At 36.5% G+C, this 13,790-nt stretch overlaps 1 protein-coding gene across 18 annotated transcripts in view; it reads left to right on the top strand.

Moving 5' to 3' along the window:
* Positions 1-13,790, top strand: part of SNX14 (sorting nexin 14) — a 100,103-nt gene that overhangs the window by 49,155 nt on the left and 37,158 nt on the right. For 17 of the 18 annotated variants that reach the window (XM_008976448.5, XM_055113935.2, XM_055113933.2 and 14 more), the window contains 7 exons: positions 6,924-7,080; positions 8,427-8,502; positions 9,253-9,297; positions 9,406-9,486; positions 9,577-9,691; positions 13,051-13,206; positions 13,505-13,629. In XM_008976448.5, coding sequence (XP_008974696.1) covers positions 6,924-7,080; positions 8,427-8,502; positions 9,253-9,297; positions 9,406-9,486; positions 9,577-9,691; positions 13,051-13,206; positions 13,505-13,629 — 755 coding nt within the window. The other variant, XM_063605405.1, reaches the window with a different exon arrangement.

Genomic DNA, 13,790 nt, shown 5'->3' with positions numbered 1-13,790 from the left:
GTAGTCCTACAGCAGTGAAATAGCTTTAACTTTAACCTATCATGTTCCAAATTCATTTGAGCATGGAACCATTTTTTCCCCCCACATAGTATCAATTATTTTAATCAAAAAGCATTTTGGGAAATTATGCTATAGGTAGATTTGAAGTTAAATGAAATTATTAGTTTATTTGCCCTTTGATATGAATAGTTCCTCAGATATGAGAATTATTTTAAATTATATATTTAAAAATTATTCTGTGATCATCTTATAACAAGTAAAAATAATTTTACTTTCAACATAGTTTAAAAAAAGGTTGAGGGTGGGCATGGTGGCTCATGCCTGTAATCCCAGCACTTTGGGAGGTGGGCAGCTCACTTGAGGTCAGGAGTTCGAGACCAGCCTGGCCAACATGGTGAAACCCATGTCTACTAAAAATACAAAAATTAGCCAGGTGTGGTGATGCTACTCAGGAGGCTGAGGCCGGAGAATGACTTGAACCCAGGAGGCAGAGGTTGTGGTGGGCAGAAATCGTGCCACTGCACTCCAGCCTGGGTGATAGAGCAAGACTCCATCTCAAAAAAAAAAAAAAAAAAAAAAAAGATGAATGTGAAAGAGTTTGAGTACGCATAACTTTCTTTTTCTTTTTAAATTAAAAAAAAATTTTTTTTCTTTCAGAGATGAGGTCTCACTGTGTTGCTCAGGCTGGTTTCAACATCTTGGGCACAAGCAATCTGCCTGCCTCGGCCTCCCAAAGTGCTGAGATTACAGGTGTGAGCCACTGTGCCTGGCCAAGTACACATAACTTAATTGTTGTGTTGTAAAGGCTACTTTACTGTCAGAAGAACGTATAGGAAAAGTATTTTTCTTTAAATCAGTAGATTTTATGTTTTAGAGCAATTTTGCATTCACAGAAGAATTATTGAGCAGAAAGTACAGTGAGTTCTCATGTACTCTCACCTTTTCCTAGTATTAACATCTTACATTACTTGATACATTTGTTATAATCAATGTACCAATATTGATACATCATTATTAACTAAAGTCTGTAGTTTAGATTTTTGGTGTTTTTTTTTTTTTTTTTTTGAGACGCAGTTTCGCTCTAGTTGCCCAGTCTGGAGACCAATGGCACAATCTCAGCTCACTGCAACCTCCACTTCCCAGGTTCAAGTGAGTTTCCTGCCTCAGCCTCCCGAGTAGCTGGGATTACAGGCATGCACCACCACGCTTGGCTATTTTGTATTTTTAGTAGAGATGAGGTTTCACCATGTTGACCAGGCTGGTCTCGAATTCCTGACCTCAGCTGATCCACACGCCTTGGCCTCCCAAAATGCTGAGATTACAGGCATGAGCCACCGCGCCTGGCCTCGTTAGGTTTTACTCTTTACATTGTGCATTCTATGGATTTTGACAAATGTATAATCATGTATTCATCATTACAGTAGCATACTGAATAGTTTCACTGCCCTAAAAATCCCCTGTGCTTTCTCTGTTCATCCTTCTTTCCTCTGGGAATCCCTGGCAACCACTGATCTTTTTACTGTCTCTACAGTTTTGACGTTTCCAGAATGTTATATAGTTGGAATCATACAGTATGTTTCAGATGGATTTCTTTCACTTAGCAATATACATTTAACCTCTATCTTTTCATAGCTTGATAACCCATTTCTTTTTACTACTCAGTTATTTTCCATTGTACGGATATACCGCACTTTGTTTATCTATTCACCAATTGAAGGACATCTTGGTCCAATTTTTGGCAATTATAAATAATGCTGTTATAAGCATTTGTAGGTTTTTGTGCGGGGGAAGTATTTTTAATACAGTTTTAATTTTGTTCTAAAGACAAAGACAAGAAGCCTCTCAGACTATGAATAAATGGAATCATCTTTTAACTTTTAGTAGAATTGATGAGTTTAGTAAAATCCCCAAATTGCTTTGTCTCTATGAGAGTGATGTTGTATATATATCACATTGGTAATCCCAGCGCTTCGGAAGGCTGAAGCTGGAGGATCACTTAAGCCTAGGAGTTTGACACAAGCCTGGGCAACATAGTGATACCCTGTCTCTAAAAAAAATAAAAAAATTAGCCGAGTGTGGTGGCATGTGCCTGTAAGTCCTAGCTACTTGGGAGGCTGAAGCAGGAGGATTTCTAGAGCCCAGGAGTTTGAGACTGCAGTGAGCTATGATCACCCAATTACACTCCAGCCTGGGCAACAGAGCAAGACCCTGTCTGAAAAAAAGAAGAAAGAAAAAAGGAGAATGATATATATGTATAAACTAATTTGACTAAAATTTATCATTGAATTTTTGTGAGAGGGGTTGCTAATTTGCTACTATTTATGTAAAAAATCATCCTCAATTATAAAGTCACCCTAAAATGCTAGATTGCATTCATTAATAACATTGTAATCATCATAATTAATGAAGTCCATAGAAGTAAAGGCTCAGAGAATTAGGAGGGCTCTTATTTTATCCCAAGATCCCAGTGTTCTAAATATCATGATAGTAAATTAGACTTATAAAAAAAGTTTTCAAATTTTTGATTTTTCATTTAATGTATAAATTTGTTTTCTAAGTTCTTTGGCTCTACATGTGAGCATAATTCAGGAAGTAAAGTTTCATTTCTTCATCCATAGTTGTCTTTACTGTCTTGGCATTCTCTGCTTAATCTTCTTCTTGAGAATAGGCGTTATATAGAAGTTGTCTATGTAAGTACTTCCATGGCTCTTAGAAATGTTGAATATATATATGTGTGTGTATATATATACACATGTGTGTATATGAAATATATGAATATATGTGTATATTCAACATTTATATACATATGTATAGCTACATATATATAGCTATATATATATATATATATATAAACTTAAATTGGATAATGATTGTGTGGGATCTTACTCCAGACTTTCAACCTGAAGATATCTCTTTATCATGGATTTTGTGGACCTTTCCTTTTGTGTTCTGAAAACTGCCAACTGATTAGGCATTAAATATACTGGTGATCAGTGGAGATTAATCCATGCTGTGTATTCCAGCACTCTGTTTTGCTTATATTCCCAGTTAAGGTGTTTTCCCCCACTTTAAAATATTTTGCCTGCTTCCTTTAATTTCTTATCGCCTTGGATTTTAAAAATCCCTTATGTCTGACAGGTGCTGAGTAGATTCCAATCTGGTGATTTAATTTATATATTATGTGTGAATGCTTAATCACACCAAATATTGTAATTACTTTTCTATATTACATTATGACTTTTCAGTGTTAATAACTGTTTACTGATACAGATTCTTTTTTTTTTTTTTGGAGACGGAGTCTTGCTCTGTCGCCGAGGCTGGAGTGCAGTGGCGCGATTTCGGCTCACTGCAAGCTCCGCCTCCCGGGTTCACGCCATTCTCCTGCCTCAGCCTCCCGAGTAGCTGGGACTACAGGCGCCTGCCATCACGCCCGGCTAATTTTTTTTGTATTTTTAGTAGAGACGGGGTTTCACCGTGTTAGCCAGGATGGTCTCGATCTCCTGACCTCATGATCCGTCCGCCTCGGCCTCCTGAGGTGCTGGGATTACAGGCGTGAGCCACGGGCGCCTGGCCTGATACAGATTCTAAGGCTGAAAGGGATTGTTTCATTTGTTCAAAATCTTATCAATAAAGAAGCAGAGCTGGGACTTAGCACAGCTTACCGTGCTAAGATACTGTGCAGAGATTTCTGACTTTTATGCTCACGATACAAATTTCTAAAAGACCCATGCCCCAAATTCTAATGGAGAAAAGCTTGGCAAATAATTTAAAATGCGTTTTTTATAAAAACTATGTTCTTTGCTAATCCCGCTTTAAACCCACAAATGCAGATAGCCTTGATTTACCTTCTTAGTACTGTTGCCAAACTGAACTCGGGTCTGCTTGCCCAGTGTGCAGAAAAAAAGCAAGCACTGACACTGGGATTTTCAGCAAGGGAACGTGAGGCATTTATTGCTAACAAGGAGAACAGGCAGCTAATGCTTACGACCTGAATTCCCCAGTGGCATACAAGCAAGGGTTTTTAGACTTGGGGTAAATTTCAAGAAAGCAAAATTACATGTAAAATTGTAAGTCAGTACATGAAGGGTTATACATGGGTTGACTCAGAAAGCGGGGATATCTTGAAGTGAGTGAGGGCTTACAAGTGACAGGTGGATTCAGAGAGTCTTTGGTTTGCATTGGTTAAGAAAGCAAGGCTTTGTCTAAAAACCTGGGGTTAGCAGAAAGGAATGTTAAGGCTTGGCCTGTGGGTGTAACTCTCTCCAGGCCCCTCAGGAAGAAATTTAGAACAAAGAACGGTGGTTAGAGTTCAGTCCTCAATTCCTCCTTGAGGTCTACATGACAGTGGTTGGCATTTTCTATCTAATGGGGGTCCAGGTTTCTGAAAAATAATTCAAAGATATATGTTATAATTTTATCTTTAGTTTCTGTAGGGAACCAAACATCTTGTGACTCTGGCTTACTTGGGGCAATTGTTTATGTTATTATTTTCTTGTTTAGCAGGTTATTCACTCACTTTCCTAACTGCTGGTTGTAGGGCTAGCTTAGGTGCCTGCAATTTCCCTTGGGACTCACTCATAAGTTTTTTCTTTATTTTCATGCTGGGGGTCCTAGCAGGCCCCTAAGAGGGATTGCTGCTCCATCTCAGTACTCACACTGTTGCAATGCATATAATGCCTTTTTTTTTGTGTATGAATATGCTTGCATTCTATTTCAATAAAAACAGAAGGAAATAGTTCTAAAATAAATGCTATTGAATTAGGGTTAAGATTCCCAACACAGACTCCATGATTTGAAAACTCTGCACAGAATGCAGAAAGGGAAAAGCATCACTTGCCTTTCCACTTAGTCTTTTGAGGTCTATAAAAAGGAGACAATACTATTAATTTTACATTTGAAAATACTAGTTATTGCCAGGCCTAAAAAAAAACTTTGCTAACGTAACTTTTGTCATCAGTATTTATTAAGAAATCTATCCTTTCATGGGTTTCTACTTTAAATAGTTTTATATTTCCTATGTCCTCTGCATGGGGCAGAAGATCCAGAGCTTAACCAGTGAAGCCATATTCTATTGTGAACACAAGTTCTCTGAAAAGGAATTTGAGAGTAAAGAGACTTTGTTTCAGGGAACAGTTTGCAAACCAGGAAAACATAGCCTTCAGTGTGAAACAAGGCTGCATTCCAGAGAACAAAGAGAGAGTTCTGGTTTCATAGCAAAAGTTCCTTCCCAGGTTCTCAATCAGGCCTGTTTATGCAGATGAAGGATTAAAATCTGATTGGTCAGTGCAGCTGAGTTCTGATTGGTTGATACAGCTGAATGCTGATTGGCTGGGACAGGTGAGCTTCTATTGGTTGGTTTAGGTGAGCCCTGATTGATTGGTTTCCAGGCCCCAAACCAGGAATCTGACAGATGTTTCTTTGAAATGGCTTCTAGCGGGAGGGAGTTTCCAGCCACAGTTCCTCTTGGCTCCCAACAGCAGGAACTGGTTTTGCTTGATTGTAGAAAGGGAGGTCGTATGAAAAAGTTTCATAGCATCTTTCTGAGAACACAGAGTATATAACTGCTTCCTCACGAGCTATGGTGGCCTGGATCTATTTTAAATTTCAATTTCTCAGCTAGGGGGAGTCCATTTTGTCTGAGGGCTGAGGGCATATTTTGATAGTGTAAGTGCTTTAAAAGGTTACTTGGATGTGAAAGCAGATGCAATTAAAGAATTTTGAGGCCAGGCGCAGTGGCTCATGCCTGTAATCCCAGCACTTTGGGAGGCCGAAGTGGGTGGATCACATGAAGTCAGGAGTTCCAGACCAGCCTGGCCAACATGGTGAAACCCCGTCTCTACAAAAAATATAAAAATTAGCTGGAGGTGGTGGCCGGTGCCTGTAATCCCAGCTACTCGGGAGGCTGAGGTAGAATTGCCTGAACCTGGGAGGTGGAGGTTGCAGTGAACTGAGATCATGCCATTGCGTTCCAGCCTGGGGGATAAGAGAGAAACTCTGCCTCAAAAAAAAAAGAATTTTGAGGCCTATAATCCCAGCAATTTGGGAGGCCAGAGTGAGCAGATTGCTTCAGTTCAGAAGTTTGAGACCAGCCTGGGCAACATGACAAAACCCCATCTCCACAAAAAATACAAAAATTAGCCGGGCACAGGAGTACCCGCCTGTGGGCCCAGCTACTCTGGAGGCTCAAGTGGGAGGATCACTTGAGCCAAGGAGGTCGAGGCTACAGTGAGCTGAGATCACACCAGTGCATACCTCCAGCCTGGGTGACGGAGCGAGACCTTGTCTCAAAATAATAATGATAATAATAATAATTTTGAGTAAGATAGTTTTTGCTTTTGGAGAGGAGAAAGAAGATACAGGATTTGGCAACAAAAGCCTTATGTGTGCTAGAAGTTGTAAAAGTTGTTTTCTCTAATTTTTTCCACTTAATCATTTGCTATTATTTTATATAACTTGTAGAGACGTAAGTTTAAATTCTTGTTTGCAAAGGGTTCATTTATCAATTTATTGCAAACTAAGCAGGCTTCTAATAAAGAATGCACATTGAAAAGAGGCTAGGAAAGGAATGACTTTGTTACATATTTTTTTGGGAAACATCTCCATTCACTGCAACCTTGCAACCTCCGCCTCCTGGGTTCAAGCAATTCTTCTGCCTCAGCCTCTTGAGTAGCTGGGACTACAGTCGTGTGCCCCCATGCCTGGCTAATTTTATATTTTTTGTAGAGATGGGATTGCACCATGTTGGCCAGGCTGGTCTTGAACTCCTGGCCTCAAGCGATTTGCCTGCCTCGGCCTCACAAAGTGCTGGGATTACAGGCATGAGCCACCACGCCCAGCCCATGCTCTTCTATTTGTTAGTGGAAATGACCGAAATTATTTAATGTCACTTAACTTGTTTCAATATTTATCTTTAATCTCTATAGTAAAAAATACAGAGTTTTTACAGCAAGCTGCTTTAGAAGAATATGGTCCAGAGCTTCATGTTGCTTTGAGAAGTCGAAGAGATGAATTGCACTATTTAAGGAAACTTACTGAACTGCTTTTTCCTTATATTTTGCCTCCTAAAGCAACAGACTGCAGGTATAAAAAGACTAGACAATATAATAGTATTTGTATAACATGCCATATGTATATTGCTATTTTTGGTTATGATAGGCATATGCTAAAATTTGAGGTTAGCCTATGAATAGCTTTTCATTTGAAAAAATTTATTAAGTTATTAATATATAATTTATTAATTATGGTCTTAAAATGCCAATTTAAGTGCTATTTGTGGTGTGTTGTGTAGCTTAGAATTTTTCTTTAAAACTGATCTTGGACATAAAATATAAATATGAATAAAATTAATTTTTTATGCCATTATATTTTATTTCATTGGTGTTCCCCTTTAAAGACATGCACATTATAACTATAATAGGCAGAAACATTTGAACAAACTATATAGATGAGTTTATGTTTCAAGGTATCCAGCTGGGAAAAAGAATTGGGAGGTCATCTAGTCTGTTCTCCCTTTTTCTGGCTGGAGCATGTTTAGATTATTCCATAAGTTACCTTGTTACTCTTACCCTAATAACCCTTAGAGGAGTAACCATGGCTTATTTTTAGTGATATTTAAAGTGATGTACTTTAAATACTATTTTTTGTTTAAAATTTTTATGTGGTTCTTAAAAATATTTTAATATTTTGATTACATGATTTTTATACTAGACTAGTTTATAATAGTAAATATGATTATAAGGTAATTACATTAAACATTAATTTAAATATATATTAAACATTTAAGTATTCTTAGATAGAAAGTATTTTCTTTCTTTTTTTTTTTTTTTAATTATTTTTGAGACAGAGTCTTGCTCTGTTGCCCAGGCTAGAGTTCAGTGGTGTGATCTTGGCTCACTGCAACCTCTGCCTGCCGGATTCAAGTGATTCTCCTGCATCAGCCTCCCTATTAGCTGGGATTACAGGCATGCACCATCATGCCCAGCTAATTTTTGTATTTTTAGTAGAGACGGGGTTTCATCATGTTGGCCAGGCTGGTCTTGAACTCCTGACCTTGTGATCCTCCTGCCTCGGCCACCCAAAGTTCTGGGATTACAGGCATGAGCCACCCCACCCGGCCGATAGAGAGTTTTTCCTAATGTCCCCCAAGTTCCTCCTGTTAAGGGAATACTTTTTCTTCTCTTAAGTAATATTCTATTTTAGCCAAGTAAGAACTCTAACTCTTTGCTATTCAACGTGTGGTCTGCAAACCAGTAGCATGAACATTGGTTGAGAGTTTGTTAGAAATGCAGAATTTTAGGGCCTAACCAAGACCTACTGAATTATAGTCTCCATTTTAACAAGATCCTTAGGTAATTCATATGCACTTGAAAGTTAAGAACTAATATAAATCACTAAATATAAACAATTATTATTATTTCTTTTTCCAGATCTCTGACCTTACTTATAAGAGAGATTCTGTCTGGCTCTGTGTTCCTTCCTTCTTTGGATTTCCTAGCTGATCCAGTAAGACTTAAGATTTTTTTTTAAATTGTTACAAATTACACTTAATATAACATTTAGTATCTTAAACATTTTTATGTATATAGTCAGTGATACTGAAAACATTCATATTGTTGTGCAACCATCCCCATTCCCCATCTCCAGAACTCTTCATCTTATGAAATTGAAACTCTGCATCTGTTAACAATAACTCCTCATTCCTTCCTCCCTCCAGCCCCTGCTGGCAACCACCATTCTGCTTTCTGTCTCCATGAATTTGACTACTCTGGGTATCCCATATAAGTGGAATCATAAGTATTAGTCTTTTTGTGACTGGCTTATTTCACTTAGCATAGTGTCTTCAAGGTTCATCCATGTTGTAGCACGTGTCAGAATTTCCTTCCTTTTCAAGGCTGAGTAATATTTCATTGTATGTGTATAACATGTTTTGCTTATCTGTTCATCCATTGATGGACACTTTGGATGCTTCTACCTTTGATCCAGTGAGATTTTGAAGAAACAAGAATGATTTAGAAATATTTTAAATGCCAAAATCAGAATAGCTTTTATTTGCCCATTTTCACAAAGGTTAAGAACCTGTTTTGTAGATGTAAAAAAACTCCTGCTGTAATACATATGTGCAGATTTTTTGCCACTGCTCCATTTATTTTTTCATTTTTCTAGAAACTTACATAATATGATACAAGTTATGAGAATTCTGGGGAGAATACAGTAGTGGAATTATTTTGACTTACGTTTATTATTTTCCACTAGGATACTGTGAATCATTTGCTTATCATCTTCATAGATGACAGTCCAGTGAGTATTGAATATATTAGAAAACACTTCAGATTGCATTGAATTTTGATTTTGTATGTCAAATCAAGTGGGAATTTTACTGAGTTAATAATTCTTTTTCTTTCAAAGCCTGAAAAAGCAACTGAACCGGCTTCTCCTTTGGTTCCATTCTTGCAGAAATTTGCAGAACCTAGAAATAAAAAGCCATCTGTAAGAATTTTCAGCAATAACACCTTTTTGATATAAACAATTTTAGAACTCATTTATATAGCTTAAACTTAATCTTTCTCTTATATCAAGGTGCTGAAGTTAGAATTGAAGCAAATCAGAGAGCAACAAGATCTTTTATTTCGTTTTATGAACTTTCTGAAACAAGAAGGCGCAGTGCACGTGTTGCAGTTTTGTTTGACTGTGGGTGAGGCTTACCTGTGTATTTTACGAAAGTAATTTTTAAACCTTTTAATGTATTTGAATATTTTAAATCAGATCTGATGTTGTGGTACCCATCTATCATTGTACTAAATTTCATATACTCGATTTCCTTTTTTTTTTTTTTTTTTTTTGTTTGAGGCGGAATTTCACTCTCGTTGCCCAGGCTGGAGTGCAATGGTGTGATCTCGGCTCACCGCAACCTCCGCCTCCCGGGTCCAAGTGATTCTCCTGCCTCAGTCTCCCGAGTAGCTGGGATTACAGGCATGTGCCACCACCCCAGCTAATTTTGTATTTTTAGTAGAGATGGGGTTTCTCCATGTTGGTCAGGCTGGTCTTGAATTCCCGACCTCAGGTGATCCACCCACCTCAGCCTCCCAAAGTGCTGGGGTTACAGGCGTGAGCCACTGTGCCCGGCCATATACTTGATTTTCTAAGAGCATCTGTGGGTTTCTCTCAAGTGCCCACTTCTTTCCAGATTGGGAAATAATCTGTCACTAACTTCATTCAAATCCTAGTAGCAGAAAAAAAAAAAACTACTAAAAGTACAGTATAATGAAAATATATTAAAAACCCAAACTGTAGCCCATGTCAATATCACTTTTTTCAGTTTTTGTAAAGGATTGTTTTGATTAAATTATCAAATATAAGAATGCCTCATTTTAATTATAAGCTCTGTAGCATTATAGATTATTGGATTTATAAGAAACTTTATAGACTGAAAATATTGTTTTTAATGCATTTAATTTCTTTTTAAAATATAACTTTAAAAATGAGGTATAATTTATATAGTGAAACACATGGAATTTAAATGTATAGTTTGATCAGTTTTGCATGTATGTACATCCACATAACCTGCATCTTTATCAAGATCTAGAGCATTTATTTCCATCAGCCCAGAAAATTCCCTTAGGATCCTTCCCAAGAGATCCACTCTTTCCCCTACTCCTGCCAAAGCAATCGCTGGTCTCATTTCTCTCAGCACAGATTAGTTTTGCCTGTATAATTTTTTTTTATATAAATTGAATCACATAATATGTACTCCTTTGTGCCTAGCTTCCTTCACTCAGGATAATGCTTTTTAAAGTTCATGTATGTTTTTGTCTAAATAAGTAGTTTGGGCAAGGCGCAGTGGCTCATGCTTACAATCCCAGCACTTCGGGAGGCCGAGGCAGGTGGATCACTTGAAGTCAGGAGTTCGAGACCAACCTGGGCAACATAGTGAAACCCTGTCTCGACAAAAATACAAAAATCAGCTGGGCGTGTTGGCTCATGCCTGTAATCGCAGCTACTCAGGAGGCTGAGGCAGGAGAATTGTTTGAACTTGAGAGGTGGAGGTTGCAGTGAGCCGAGATCATGCCACTGCACTCCAGCCTGGGTGACAGAGTGAGACTCTGTCTCAAAAATAAATAAATAAATATGTAGTTTGTTCTTTGCTGAGTGGTATTCCATTGTATGAATACATATATCTTTTAAACTTCATTATTAGGTGCAGACACATTTAAGATTGTTATATCTTCTTAATGAATTTATTCTTTTATCATTATAAAATGCTCCTCTTTTATCTTTGGTAATTTTTATTCTTGAAGTCTACTTTGTCTGATGTTAATATAGCCACATCATCTTTCTTTATATTTGAGTGTTCATTTGTATATCTTTTTCTATCTGATTGAAATGTTTAATGTATTTCTAGTAAGCAGCACATAGTTGCTCTCACTTTAAAAAAACCTAATTTAGTAATCTTTGCTTTTTAATTGGTATCTGTAGTACATTTACACTTGATATATTTATTATGTGTTTATTGTTAGGCCTTACATCTTGGTGTTTGTTTTATATTTGTCCTGTATATTCTTTGCCTTTCTTTTTCTCCTTTGCTGCCCTTCTTGAGGTTATTTTTTAGTATTTTATCTTTCCTATTTTTTTGAGTGTGTTCTGTTACTTTTTTGATTGATCAGAGATTTTTTTTTTCATTTATCATAGTCCTAATTTAAAAACATTTTACTGCTTCAGGAGCAATGTAAGAACCTCAGTGTACTTCAGAGCATCCTCTCCTGCCTATTGTGCTCCTGTTGTCATGTGTTTTAATTCTGCATAGGCTATAAAACCACAGTACATTATTTCTTCACTAGTCATCAGGCTTCTACACATGTGTGGAATGCACACACACATTCATTTTTAAAGGTTCTTACAATTATTGGCATATTTACTGTCCCGGTGCTCTTCATTTCTTTCTGCAGAACCAGGTTTCTAATATTGTTTCTTTCTGCTGAAAGAAATCATTTTCACAGTTCTTAAAATACAAATATGCTGGAGATAAATTTTCTTAGCTTTTGTGTGTCTGAAAAGATGGCATGATCATGGCTCACGAAATACAGCCTCAACTTCCTGAGCTCAATCATCCTCTTGCCTCAGCCTTCGAAGTAGCTGGGACTACAGGTGAACACCACCATGCCTGGCTAATTTCTTTGTAGAGACTGAGTCTCACTATGTTGCCTAGGCTGGTCTTGAACTCCTGGGCTCAAGCGATCCTCCTGCCTCAGCCTCCCAAAGTGCTGGGATTACAGGCATAAGCCACCATACCTGACCTTTAATCAATTTTGAAAATTCCTGGCTGTCTTTTCAAATATCCTGCCCCATTTTCTCTTCTTTAACAACTCCAGTTATATGTATGTTAACTCATACAGGAATGGCAATTATATTCTATTGCCTCACAAATCTTATATCCTGTATTCCAGCTTTTTTTTTTAACTCCCTTTTTTCCCCTTTATGTTTCAGTTTGAATGATTAAGAAGTAAAAGGTAAACTCCTTATTAACACATCCTGAAATAAAAAGAAAAAGCAATTGGTATTTTGGCTATCGTAATACTACCATCTTTTATTTTGGAATAAACATTCATTTGTTCAAACTCAGTTCTGCCACTAGTTTGCAGCGTTCATGATAGAGAGAAATATTGTTTAAAAACATTGATTGGGACTAAAAAAAGTCTTCATTTTTATTTTTATTTAGTAAATCAGATCTTAAAATAATAAAAGACTTTTGGTATAATAAATTCAATATTCTTTAAGGAAACTATTAGAAGTGTGTTTAGTGTTTTGAATTTTAGCAAAATTTGTATTGGTATTTATGTATTTACATATTTTCTATTAATGTATAAAAACTGGTTGATTGCATTTCTCTTTTATTGAGTAGTTATTTTATTCTCAAATATTTTTTAAAAACTTAGATGAATTAGATTGCTTCTAATTGCTGCTGTTGGTATTGGCTACAATTAGAATGGGACTGAAGCTTTTATGAATAATTTTATATTAAAATTATTTTTTCTTATTCATTCCCTCATTTGTTAGAGGAATTTAATGATAGAATTTTACGACCAGAATTATCAAATGATGAAATGCTGTCTCTTCATGAAGAATTGCAGAAGATTTATAAAACATACTGTTTGGATGAAAGTATTGACAAAATTAGATTTGATCCCTTCATTGTAGAAGAGATTCAAAGAAGTAAGTCAAAGATGATAAGAATGACTTATTTAGCACTCTTACAGTTTTTCCATTTATTTTCTGTTTATTATTGCAGTGGCTAGCTGCAGTACATGGGCAGCTATTATTCTATTTTACTAATGAGATGAAAGCTTTAAAGAAAAAGCTTATTTATACTTTATGTATTTGTCAGAACTAGAGCTTGGTTGGTCTAATTTCTCAATCTAGTGTGTTTCAGTGGAGTTTCAGTAAAACGTTTTAGAACTGTATATATTTATGCTATTTATAAATAATTTCTACAGTAGAATTTTTTTAATAGTTGCTGAAGGCCCATACATAGATGTTGTGAAACTTCAAACTATGAGATGTCTTTTTGAAGCATATGAACATGTTCTTTCCCTTTTGGAGAATGTATTTACTCCTATGTTCTGCCATAGTGATGAGGTAAGTCAAAATATTAACCTTGTTTGAGGATTTTTATACATAATTTAATAGTAGCTTTGATATCATTAGATGAGTGATTCAAATAACAAAATAAATAGAAAAATAAAACAAGATTACTGGGCACAGTTGCTCACGCCTATAATCCCAGCTCTTTGGAAGGC

This window comes from Pan paniscus, chromosome 5, assembly GCF_029289425.2.
Source record: "Pan paniscus chromosome 5, NHGRI_mPanPan1-v2.0_pri, whole genome shotgun sequence".
Classification (NCBI taxonomy): Eukaryota; Metazoa; Chordata; class Mammalia; order Primates; family Hominidae; genus Pan; species Pan paniscus.
This window is presented reverse-complemented; position numbering and strand designations above follow the sequence as displayed.